Here is a 12,719-nt window from a genome sequence, read left to right on the forward strand (position 1 = left end):
CTCCCTTCCAGACCTTGCCCGCCGCTGCGTTGTCATCCCGTGGCTGGGACGCCGGTCCTCCCCGGGGGGGCGTCTGGGTGGCCGGCTGGCCTCCCCGACACAAACCAGACCCCGCCAGAGGCGCCGGGTGGGGGGCCAGGGCCCTGGCGCCGAGGGAGGGGCTGCGAGGCAGGTTTAGAAGGAGGCATTAATGAGGCCTGGGGTGGGCAGGGAGAGGTGGTGACATGGGGAGGGACTGGCCACTCAAGGCTGGCTCCGAGCTCGCTGGTCCTGAGTGGAAGTGCTGTCCCAGAAAGGCGACAAGCCTCTCATTCGGGCCCAAAGCACTGGGGTCCCCGTGGGACGGGGGCCGCGCCCCCAAGGGGGGCATACGCTGTGCAAGGCCCGGGCCCTGCGCCAGCACCTCTCACCCTCCTGACAGCCAAGGGACAGGCACTGTCCCCACCCTACAGACAAGGAGGTGATAAAAGTGGTGGCCCCGAGTCCCGCTTCTCCACAGCACAGGCCTGTCTGTGGGGGAGGGGAGCCTGGGAGACAGGACAGAAGTCTCTCCAAAGAGGCCCCGTGTGTGACCTCAGGCACCTAATTCAGCGCCTTTCTCCTGGGCCCCATCAGGTCTCTGAGTGGCAGGGCCTGGGTGAAGTGGGCACTTTGGGGTCTCCTGGGCCACTCCCTGCCCCTGACCCCAGGGCCTGTGCTCATCCCTGGCAGGTTCTGCCCATCGTTATTTTCTTCAGCTGCGTCATGTCCATCCTCTACTACGTGGGCCTCATGCAGTGGGTGATCCAGAAGGTGAGTTCCCAATGCCACGGCCTGGGCCCCCCAACAGCTGCCTACTCACAGGGCTCATGCTCTCCCAGAATGCCTTGCTCCCAGAGCCCAAGCTTCTCCTCAACCCCTTCTCTGAGGACCTGGACCTCCCCAGAATTCTGCTCCCAGAGTCTACACCCTCCCAGAATCCCCTGTTCCCAGGGTCTGTACCCTCCCAGAATCCCCTGCTCCCAAGGTCTATACCTTCCCAGAATCCTCTGCTCCCAGAGTCTACACCCTCCCAGAATCCCCTGTTCTCAAGTTCTATACCTTTTGCTCAGTCATCTGCTGTTAGCCAAACATCTTTCACAGAGTCTCTTGTCATGATACTAAGGAGAAATGGCCCCAAACCCAGTGTGCTCTTTGTGGGAGGGAAGTTTGCAGGATTGAGGCTGCTTTGAGATGAAATGTTAGGGAAAGAAATAATTTATACGAAAAAGATCTCGAGAGACTGGAGCAGAGGGCCACAGTGGCCAGGCTTAGCTGGTAGAAGTCAAGCCCGGGCTTACATTCATAAAATCTGCCACACAAAACCAGGAGGCAGGAGACAGCATTGGACAGGAACTGGACGCGGCAATGAGGGTGAGTCAGGTTTTAGCTGACGGAGCTCAGAATACACTGGCCCGGCAGGTGGCCGCCGGCACCGCACAACCGCCTGAGGTTCTGGTTCCGGTGCACACGGGGTGGTGGGAGGGAGGCAGTCCTCTCTCCACGTCTGGAGGACGCTTCAGCCAAGGGGCTTTGAGCACCCAAGTGTGGGGGGAAGAGTGCCAGCGCCCTCCACAGGATGTTGAAGGAAGTAGGGATGGCGAGCCTGGAAAAGAGAGGGCGAGGGTAGAGGAGGGAGGGGTAGGAGAGTCGTCTCCAAATACATAGAGAAGAAAGGGTAGGGAGAAGGCAGCCAGAGAGCTCCCTGCAGTGTGGAGACATTCAAGGGAGGCAGACTTCATCCATCAGGAAAGGAAGAAATTTCTCATACAGTGTTTTCCAAGGCCTTTTTCACAAAACTCCGGCTCTGGGGTGGGTTAACACATGTCACTAGGTAAAGGGACCCTGTGGTCAAATACTTCTGCGAAGCTGGACCAGACAAACAAGTATGTTTTCATACAGGACTTCTCAGAGACTTTACTAAGCTGAGGTGTATTTGGTATCCTCCAAGATGTGTGTGGATAGCAATTCTCAAGTGTTTTCGTCCAGGGAATCCTTTGGTATGGAGGCAGCTTTGTAAAAGCGCTGCTATCCGAGGGGAGCCCCGCTCAGGTGGGCTGGGCGGCCTTGGGAAGTGAGGGCCCCCATCAGGGGAGGTGCGGAAGGAGCCACGGAGGTGAGGGGTGGCTCTGCTGGGCCAGGACTGGGAAGGAAGCCATGTCCGGTCCTTCCATCCCACCCGGACTCTCTCCAACTCTGGGGTTTGCTGATGCCGGTCCACAAAGAGCACTCTGCCTCCTAGATCAGCTGGCTGATGCAGGCCACCATGGGCACCACGGCCACGGAGACCCTGAGTGTGGCTGGGAACATCTTCGTGAGCCAGGTAGGTCCTGCCGCCTCCTGTCCGCACGCTCGCCGTCAGCAGCCCCGAGGAGGTGCCCGGGTCCCCGCAGCTCCCATTCACTCAGCAGAGGAGACACTTGAACTTCTCCCAGGGTCACCAAAGGCTGCTGCCCCGGGGATGCTCCATTTGGGGGTGTGCTCTGCCTGGGACGGGCTGGGACCTCCCGGGGGTGAGACCCCAGAGCCCATTCCAAGGTCCTACCTAGCTCGTCCGACCAACACGGGAGTCACCCAGAGACATGCCTGCCGCAGTATGCATGTTTCCCTGGACGGTTCAGGAAACTAGAAAATATTTGCATCTTTTTGGCTATCACTGTGCTGATATCAAAAGTTTTCTTAAAGCCAATTAAGACAATGTGCTCTCTGATAAATTGTCTCAAATCCCTTAAGATGTTTAAGATGAGACAAAGGAGACAAAAATACTGAAATGCAAAAGCATTTATTTATTTATTTATCTTTAAAGATGATTTATTGTCAAATTGGTTTCCATACAACACCCTGTGCTCCTCCCAGCAAGCAGCCTCCTCCGTGCCCATCACCCATTCCCCCTCCCCCCGCCCCTCCCCCATCAGCCCTGTTTGTCCTCAGTATTTAAGAGTCTCTCATGGTTTGCCTCCCTCCCTCTGAAACCATTTTTTCCCCTTCCCTTCGCCCATGGTCTTCTGTTAAGTTCCTCAAGGTCCACATATGAGTGAAAACATGTGGTATCTGTCTTTCTCTGCCTGACTTATTTCACTCAGCATAATACCTTCCAGTTCCACCCACGTTGTTGCAAATGGCCAGATTTCATTCTTTCTCACTGCCAAGTAGTACTCCATTGTGTATATAGACCACATCTTCATGATCCACTCCTCAGGTGATGGACATTTAGGCTTTTTCTGTAAAAACATTTATTTAAATGAAATGTGGCAAATGTGCTTCATGGTTTTTTTTGCCGAGAAAGTACAACTCTTGGGTGAATGGGATCCCGAGCTCCCCAGGTGAACTAAATGTGAGCAAATTGGCAGGCACATTGATCTAGACCCCTGGGTCTTTGCCTCTTTTCCCCCAAGAGGAGGGGATGAGGAGCCTTTGAGGATTGTTAGCATCATTTCAGCCTCCATGTTGGCAGCCTGGGCCCTCTTCGGGGGAGGGGGGAGTTGCACCAGCCCTGTTGCTTAAATGCTTTATGTGTCACCCAGACCATGCTCTGCAGTCCTGACCTCGCCCCAAGCTCCAGTCTGACCCATCCAACTGCCGCCTTGACCTTCCACTTGGGTCCCTAAGGGACATCTCAAATCTGTCACACCAAGTCCAAGCGAGCAGAACTCTGATTCCCTGCTGCACGCTTCTAAGTCTTTCCCTTCTCAGGAAATGGTACCGTCCGTTGCCTTCCACGAAGTTGTTCAGACAAAACTCAGGAATCTCCCTTCCTTCCTTTGCTTCCCTTGCTCCTGGCTGCCTCTGGCCCATCAGCAAGTTCTGCTAGGTGGCCCCCTCGCCCCATCCCAGCCCTGCTGCCACCCCTCTCCTTTCCCACTAGCCTCCTGAGTCTCCCTTCTGGACACCGAATCTCCTCCCACTCCCCCTGCTTCTGTTCCCGCCCCTACCTCCTGCCCTTCACGCATGCTCCACAGTGATCCTGTAAAACCACAAGCCAGATCTGGGTGCTTGGATGGCTCAGTGGGCTGAGCATCCAACTTCAGCTCAGGTCATGGTCTCATGGTTCATGAGTTCAAGCCCTGTGTCGGGCTCTGTGCTGACAGCTCAGAGCCTGGAGCCTGCTTCGGATTCTGTCTCCCTCTCTTTCTGTCCCTCCCCTCCTCATACTCTGTGTCTCTTTCAAAAATAAACATCAGATCAGGGCACCTGGGTGGCTCAGTTAGTTAAGCATCCAACCCTTGATCTTAACTCAGGTCTTGATCTCAGGGTCCTGAGCTCAAGCTCCTGTGTTGGGCCCCACACTGGATGTGGAGCCTACTTAAAAAACCACTCCAAAAACCACAAACCAGATCATGTCACTCCTACTTAGCCAAGTCCACTCCCTAACCTGCCCCCCCCAGTGCGGAGCCCCGCCCCACGCCCCCTGTGGGGCAGGCACAGTGGTCCACTCACAAGTCCTTGAAATTGCCAACGTCAAACCTACCCCAGGACCCTTGCTGTCCACTCTGCCTGCTGCACCAGCCAACCCAACGGCTGGCACCTGTGGTCTCAACCCCAGTGTCGCCTCTTTGGGAAGGCCTTTGCTTATTACTCAGTTTTAAACACCCCCCGACCACTAGGCCCCCCCCACCCCCACATATCTCCACAGGTTTTAGCACCATCGAAGACACACTGTTTATCTACTTGATTCCTCATTGATGATCACTTCCTTTCCTTAACTCACCCTCCTCCATCACACCCAGGACAAAAACTCCTTGAGGGTAGGGACTTTATCTTGTTTACCACCACCCCTGGTCTATAGAATAGTCTGGAACACAGTAAGGGCTTACTAACTTTTTTAAAGTTTGTTTATTGGAGAGAGAGTGTGTCATGAGTAAGGCAGGGACAGAGAGGAGAGAGAATCCAAAGCAGGCTCTGCACTGTCCGTGCAGAGCCCGATACTGGGCTCAATTTTAGGAACCGTGAGATCATGATCAAAACTGAAATCAAGAGTCAGATGCTTAACCAACTGAGCCACCCAGGCGTCCCTCTTTGAGCCTCTCTAATTCTCTGCTTGCTCTTCTGGAAAATGGGGATGAGCACTTGTTTCTCAGAAGGTCATGAGTAACGAATGTGAGGTGCTTTGTGATGCCAGGACGTAGCCGCCACCGACACAGGGGACCATCACCAGGCCGAGAGGAAGGGCTGGGGGCCTTTCCACGGGGCCAGGCCAGCGCTGAGGCTCAGGGCGGCCCAGCAGTGCACAGACCATGGTCCTGACCCCACCTCACTATCTCCGCCCCGGGAGTCCCAGTACTCACGGGGCCGTGCCCCCTCCTGGGGTGCTGGGGGACATCCTGGTGGCCGGGCAGGCTCTGGTGGTCTGTCACCGTTCTGTTTGCAGACTGAGGCTCCTCTACTGATCCGGCCCTACTTGGCCGACATGACGTGCTCGGAAATCCACGCTGTCATGACCGGAGGCTACGCCACCATTGCGGGCAGTCTGCTGGGCGCCTACATCTCCTTTGGGGTATGTACACATTTCCCTTTGCTGAAAACCTCAAGAACCTGAAACCCTCCTTTGTGGGAACCAATCCACACAGCTCCTGGCCGGAGTAATCCGGAGGCTTCTCCTGCGGTCTGTGTCTGGAACCTGGGTGGCTGTGACAAAGCAGGAGGCGGGCCAGGTGCGCTGGAGCATTCAGCTTCTCATGTGGCCAGTGGGGGGTGAGGGTCCCCGGTGTGGCACCTGCCAACCCCCTCTCGTGTCCCAGGCACAGTGCTAGGTATCTGAACATGCCCATTTTACAGATGAGGAAATTGAGGCTCAGAGAATAAGTGAGATGCCCAAGCCAGGATCTGAACTCACATCGGTCTGACTCTGGGACTTATACACACTGTCTCTCACCTGGGCTGTCCCCGGAGATGTGTCCTACTCTCTAGTCCTCCTCTTCCCCACACCCCTCCTGGGTACAAGTCCTTCCTCTGCTCCTAAATTATTGCTTGTGCAGCTTTGCATGCAATACGTTTCTAGGTCAAATTCCAACGGTGTGACTCAAGCCTTCATACCAATCCCAATACTGTGTGGCAAGCAGAGTGAATCTTCAGATGTGCCCCTTACAGAGTGCCTGGTAATGACGCTCTGCATTTGTGTAACACTCTGTAATTATTTGTGCTTTCACTTCACATGCAAATATTTAAAAATAATTTGTTTCAAATAGTTTATTGTCAAGTTGGTTTCCATACAACACCCAGTGCTCTTCCCCACAAGTGCCCTCCTCCATCACCACCATCTCTTTCCCCTCCCTCACCCTCCCCCTTCAACCCTCGGTTCATTTTCAGTATTCAATAGTCTCTCAAGTTTTGCGTCCCTCTCTTTCCCCAACTCTTTTTCCCTCTTCCCCTCCCCCTGGTCCTCCATTAGGTTTCTCCTGTTCTCCTGTTAAACCTATGAGTGCAAACATGGTATCTGTCCTTCTCTGGCTGGCTTATTTCACTTAGCATGACACCCTCGAGGTCCATCCACTTTCCTACAAACGGCCAGATTTTATTCTTTCTCATTGCCATGGAGTACTCCATTGTATATATATACCACATCTTCTTGATCCACTCATCAGGTGATGGACATTTAGGCTCTTTCCATGATTTGGCTATTGTTGACAGTGCTGCTATGAACATTGGGGTACATGTGCTCCTATGCATCAGCACTTCTGTATCCCTTGGGTAAATCCCTAACAGTGCTATTGCTGGGTCATAGGGGTTAAAAATTGTTTTTGAATGATTTATTTTTGAAAGAGAGGGCGCACAAATGGGGAGTGGGAGGGGGAGCATAGGGTCCAAACTGGGCTCCAGCTCTGAGCTGTCTGCACAGAGCCTGAAGCAGAACTCAAACTCCCAAACTGTAAGATCATGGCATGAGTTGAAGTCAGATGCCCAACCGACTGAGCCCCCCAGGTGCCCCAAGCAAATCTTTTTGTTTGTTTGTTTGTTTTACTTTATTTATTTTTGAGAGAGCTGGAGACAGCACTAGTGGAAGGGTGGCAGAGAGAGAGAGAGAGAGAGAGAGAGAGAGAGAGAGAGAGAGAGAGAGACTCCCAAGCAGGCTCCATCCACACTGTCAGAGCTTCAGGGCTCAAACTCACGAAACTAGGAGATCATGACCTGGTCCGAAACCAGGAGTGGGAGGCTTAACCGACTCAGCCACGCAGGTGCCCCTCATATGCAAATCTTTAAAGATCTTAATTTTTTTTCTCAATTATCAAAGAAATTCTTGCTTCTTACAGAAGTGAAGAAAGTAAAAAGAGAACTTCTTCACCCCACTTCTCGTGGGGAACCGCTTTTACTAGATGAGCAGATTGAACAGCGGTTCTCTAACTGGGAACTTGTTAAAATGCAAATTCTCGGGCCCCACCCCAGACCTGCTGAATCAGAAACCCTGAGGAAGGGGCCCCATATCCTGTACTGTAACAAGCCTTCACGACCGCTCTGATGTTCAATGTGAGAACCACTGGCTTACAATACATTATTCCAGATCTTTCTGTGTAGTCATTTAAGTATAGAGACCCAAATACACATATCTTGCCTTCTTTTTTTTTACTAAAAATGAGGTAATTCTATCCAGGCTTTTCTGCGGTTTGCCTTTCTCTTGCAAAATTCTGAGCATGACACGAAATCCAGAAGTATAAAGGAAAAAGTTGACAGAGCTACTGATAAAAAGGAAAAATGTCTGCGTGGTGAAAGTCAAGGTTTTTTAAAAAATAAAGTTTAAATGATGGATCAGGCGAAAACGGTTCATAAATCATAAAAAGATATTCCAGCTCACTGATCATTAAAGAAAGGACTTAATGTTTCTTCTAGAAGATGCAGTATTTTACACGCCTGAAATGGCAAGACTGTGGATACTCTTGACGGCAGTGTAATTTGCTGTAACCATTTGGGAGAACATCTATCAGTCAGTTTAAAAATACTCTTTCCCAGGGCACCTGGGTGCTCAGTCAGTGAAGCATCTGACTCCAGGTCAGGTCATGATCTCATAGTCCGTGGGTTCGAGCCCTACGTTTGGCTCTGTGCTGACAGCTCAGAGCCCGGAGCCTGCTTTGGATTCTGTATTTCCCTCCCTCTCTGCCCCTCCCCTGCTTGTGCTCTGTCTCTCTATGTCTCAAAATAAATAAGTAAATAAACATTGAAAAAAAATTCTTCCCCTTTGATTCTAATTAGGACTATTATAATACAGAAATGTTTTCGTAAGTGGTCAAGAAATGCCAAACTCCAACATTAATTGTAATAACAAAAAAAATAAGAGGGGGCACCTGCGTGGCTCAGTCGGTGAAGCAACTGACTTTGGCTCAGGTCATGATCTCACAGTTCGCGGGTTCAAGTCCCTCATCGTGCTCTGTGCTGACAGCTCAGAGCCTGGAGCCTGCTTTGGATTCTGTGTGTGTGTCTGTCTCTACCCCTCCCCTGCTCATGCTCTGTCTCTCTCTGTCTCTCAAAAATAAATAAATGTTAAAAAAAATTTGGAAGGAAAGGAAGAATTAATGAGAGAAAGAAAAGAAAGAAAGAGAGAAAGAAGGAAAGGAGGAAGGAAGGAAGGAAGAAGGAAGAGGGAGAGAAGGAGAAACGACCTCCATGCAGGCGGGGAAGGAGCTGAGTCCGTTGGCCCAGGCCATGCGCTGTGGTGGACGTCCTTGTGCGGATGGGAGCAGAGGCCTGCCTCTCACTGCCCACACGGTCTCCTGAGGGCTGCTGTGTGTGTGTTGGCGGGGGGATTGCTAGAACAATCCACCCTGTCCCTTCCTCTGGTCCCAAATTCCACCTGTCTTTCTCACCTCTGCCCCTGGGAGCAGAGGAAGGGACAAGCCACCCTGCCCTCAGTCCTTCCCTCAGGTCCCATGGACCACACGGTGGGTCAGCCCGTCTCCACGTACCACAGAGCTGCCTGGCCGGGCCGGTGCCTCGTGACTTTTCCAGAAGGGCCCGAGAGCTCTGGGGCTTTCACCTTCTGGTGCCCTCCCCTCCAGGATTTTCCAGATCACCTGATTTCACACTTGTCTCACTGAGGACTAGAGAGAGCCCCTCAGGGCTGGTGCTCCCCCACCACCTCGAATTGATTTTGGAAGATATTTGGGTTTCTTTTTTTAATATTTGTTTATTATTTTTGAGGGGGGCAAGGGCAGAGAGAGAGGGAGACATGAAATCCGAAGCAGGCTCCAGGCTCTGAGCGGTCAGCACAGAGCCCGACAGGGGGCTCGAACTTGTGAACCATGAGATCATGACCTGAGTTGAAGTCAGATGCCCAACCATCTGAGCCACCCAGGCGCCCTTGGGTTGTTTTGTTAAGTTTATTTATTTTGAGAGAGAGAGCGAGAGAGAGCGAGAGCGCAAGTTCGTGCAAGCAAGCAGGGGAGGGGCAGAGAGAGGGAGAGAATCCCAAGCAGGCTCCACATGTCAGCACAGAGCCGGATGTGGGGCTTGAACCCACAACCTGTGAGATCATGACCTGAGCCGAAATCAGGAGTTGGATGCTCAAGGACTGAGCCACCCAGGCGCCCCTGATTTCAGAAGGAATTTGATATGCTAAAAACTGAAACTCAAGACTTTGTTCCTGAAACTTTCTTACCTGGCGGCATGTTGGGGGAGGGGACGCCCTGTGGGGACTTCGGGCCTTTTAAGTGCCTCGACGACTTTGCTCTGGGTCCCACAGCCGGTTAGAAGAATGGCCTTTTCCCCACTGCAGGAGCCTTGCTGCCATTACTTCAGATTAAAATACAGCAAGACCTCTCCTTTTCCACGTCTGCCTTGCAACTCAGCTTCGGTTCCTTCCCTGTCGCGGGGCTTGAGTTCAGGCCCAAGGCCCAGGCAGCAGCGCTTCCCCGGAAGGGACCTGGGTGCCCACTTCCTTCTAGCTCAGCAGAGCGAGCAGAGGCCACCAGGGTCCCCAAGCACAGCCCCTGCAGCGGAAGCCCCAGCCCCCCCGTCGCTGGCCCAGGGGAAAAGCGCCCAACAGACCTTCCCTCCCCTCCTTCCCTCCCCTCCTTCCCTCCCTGCTCCCCAGGGGCCTTCATCCGGTGCCGGAGAAGCTCTCTTCTGCCCCCGCCTGGCTGTTGGCCGCCACTGCAGCAGCCCCAGGACTCCCACCGCCTGCCTCCCGCTCTTTTCCTCTCTCCCCCAGGACCCTCCTCTGCCCTCAGCCCCTGAATCCACCAGGAGGCCTCTTGCCCACTCCTTGTTTCTCTTTGTCGCTCACCTTCTGGCTCCCCCTGCCCTGGATGTTTCTAGACCTGCGCTGTCCCAGGCAGTCACCACTAGCCACGCCGCCCCTGAGCGGTGGAAATGTGCTTGGTGTGAAATGAGATGTGCTGTGAGATGGGGCGGGGGGGGGGGGGGGGGGGGGGGGGGGGGGGGGGGGGGGGGGGGGGGGGGGGGGGGGGGGGGGGGGGGGGGGGATGGATACATTTTATTAGTAAGTTTTATGTGGATTACATGAGTAGAAAGATAATGTTTTGGATATATTGAGTCACGTAAAATTCATGATTTCACCTCTCTACTTTTTAAAAAATGTTTGATAGACAGAAAGCATGATTGCGGGAGGGGCAGAGAAAGAGAGAGGGAGAGAGAGAGAGAGAGAGAGAGAGAGAGAGAATCCCAAGCAGGCTCCTCCCCGGCAGTGCAGAGCCCGACTGGGGGCTCAGTCCCACGAAGCGAGAGGTCATGACCTGAGCCCAAACCAAGAATCGACGCCTAACTGACGGAGTCACCCAGGCGCCCCTCTCTTTACTTTCTTAATTGGCTACTAGAGAATTTAAGATGAACACGGTTCTCATTGCATTTGTATTGGACAACGCGGGTCTAGACCTCCTGCTCTGAGGCCCCGGGGTCCCCCCGAACCTGTTCCTGCGATCTCCGTGGAAATCTCCTTTTTCACCAGAGTTCCCCAAAGCTCGAAAGCAGGTCCCAGCTCTGTCCACCATCCACAGGAACCGGTGTCTCTACCCCCCGCCCCCCCCCCCCCGCCGCTTTGGCTCAGGGGCCCCTGTGAGAGGCGCTGTGAACACAGGCTGGGCGGGGGGAACGCCGCCGCGGGGATCAGCCACTGACGGTTCTCAATCAACTGTGCAGGAGGGGGCAGCGTCTGCGAGGTTCTGAGCGTGGACGCGCTCCTGGACTTGCACGCCTGCCCGGGGGGCGGGACTACTGCCCGTCTCACGGTGGTTTAAGAATTAAACACGGGGGTGGGGGGCGCCTGGGTAGCGGGTGGCTCAGTCCGTAGAGCGTCCGGCTTCGGCTCAGGTCATGAGCTCGCGGTTGGTGGGTTCAATACCCCGCGTTGGTCTCTGTGCTGACAGCTTCAAGCCTGGAGCCTGCTTCGGATTCTCTCTCTCTGCCCCTCCCCCACTCACACTGTCTCTCTCTCTCTCTCAAAAATAAATTAAAAACGCGAAAAAAATTTAAAAAGAATTAAACACAATAATAGAAAACAGCACAGTGTTGAAAAAGCGGCAGCTCTTCCTCTGACAGATTAGGGTGAGAAATCCATCCGGAAGCCAGCCCACTGTATGCTCCATAGTGGTGTGGATTTTTTTTCCTCCCTCAGTAAAGGTGTTTTTGAAAATTCAAATGGAGGACCCCTACCCTGCATCCCTGTCCTCCTGGGATGCCTTTGGCTAAAGAGAGGAAGGCTTGGGCAGGAGCAGGCCCTGGACGCGGAGGCAGAAGGGGTCCTTCAGGGAATGCGGGTGTCACAGCCTGAGAAGTGGCCGGCAGGAGGGAGGCCGCATGTGGACTGACCCGGTGCCCCGGGGAGGCGGCCTGGGTGAAACTGAGTCCTTTCCCAGCTGACATGACCCGCCGGAGCACGTGAGGCTGTGGCCGTGACCGGCCCACTCAGTGTCCAGGAGCACGACACTGCCCAATGTGCTCTTGCTCGCGTTGGCAAACTAGTAGCGACCTCCGAGGTGGGGGGAGGGTCCTGGCTGATGGAGGGGAGCCCCGAGATTCCAGGTACGGTCCAGTGCCCGGGGGGTCTGGGCAGCCCCGAGGAGGCCAGTGATGCCCTGAAGCCCAGCCAGAAACATCCAGAGAGAACACCTGCCCCAGGCCGGCCTCTTCCGTGAGAAGCGGCGCCAAAACGCAGGGCCTAGGATGGGCGTGCAGGGGGGAGGGGGACCGGTGCCAATACTCGTCTTAAGAGGTTTCCATTCCCTACTGCAAAGAAACAAAGGGGTTTAAAATAACGGGACAGACATCCCACGTTTCAGAGCCTGCGAGGGCCCCCTGGGCCTGGTCGCACATTGCTTGCCGCCGCTTCTACAGGTCTTCTTGCCTCTGCTTTTATCAGCCCGAACCTGTAGCTTACACTTACCCCCCCTCCTCTCCCCCCTTTTCATGTAAAATTAAGGAACTACAGTTGGTATTTTATAAACTTTAAGGAGAAGAAGTCTATTTGACTCTTCTGTTTATAAAAGCAATATGTAGCGTTGTGGACACGCGGAAATAACCAAAAAGCAAGAAGCAGAGAAGATCACCAGTAGCCTGGGACAGACGGCTGGCTGATGGCCGGCGTATCTCTTTCTGACCTCTTCATGCATCGTTGTGGAGGGTTTCGTACCCCCCTCCGTGTGGGTACACCCCAGATGCAATTTTGTGGACATCTCCCTGTGCCATTGCAAAGCCTTGCTGACCATCATTTCCAGTGGCCACTTGGCCACGCTTAGCCATTCCGTCCTTAGATGTTTGGG

General features: G+C 53.8%; 1 protein-coding gene across 2 annotated transcripts in view; it reads left to right on the forward strand.

The window, feature by feature from the left end:
* The window catches only part of SLC28A1 (solute carrier family 28 member 1), a 45,001-nt gene that overhangs the window by 23,216 nt on the left and 9,066 nt on the right, over nt 1–12,719 (forward strand). For both annotated transcript variants that reach the window (XM_029952580.1, XM_029952581.1), the window contains 3 exons: nt 712–792; nt 2,261–2,341; nt 5,387–5,512. In XM_029952580.1, coding sequence (XP_029808440.1) covers nt 712–792; nt 2,261–2,341; nt 5,387–5,512 — 288 coding nt within the window. The remainder of the gene's footprint in view (nt 1–711; nt 793–2,260; nt 2,342–5,386; nt 5,513–12,719) is intronic.

The sequence above is a fragment of the Suricata suricatta genome, chromosome 9 (genome assembly GCF_006229205.1).
Source record: "Suricata suricatta isolate VVHF042 chromosome 9, meerkat_22Aug2017_6uvM2_HiC, whole genome shotgun sequence".
Lineage (NCBI taxonomy): Eukaryota > Metazoa > Chordata > Mammalia > Carnivora > Herpestidae > Suricata > Suricata suricatta.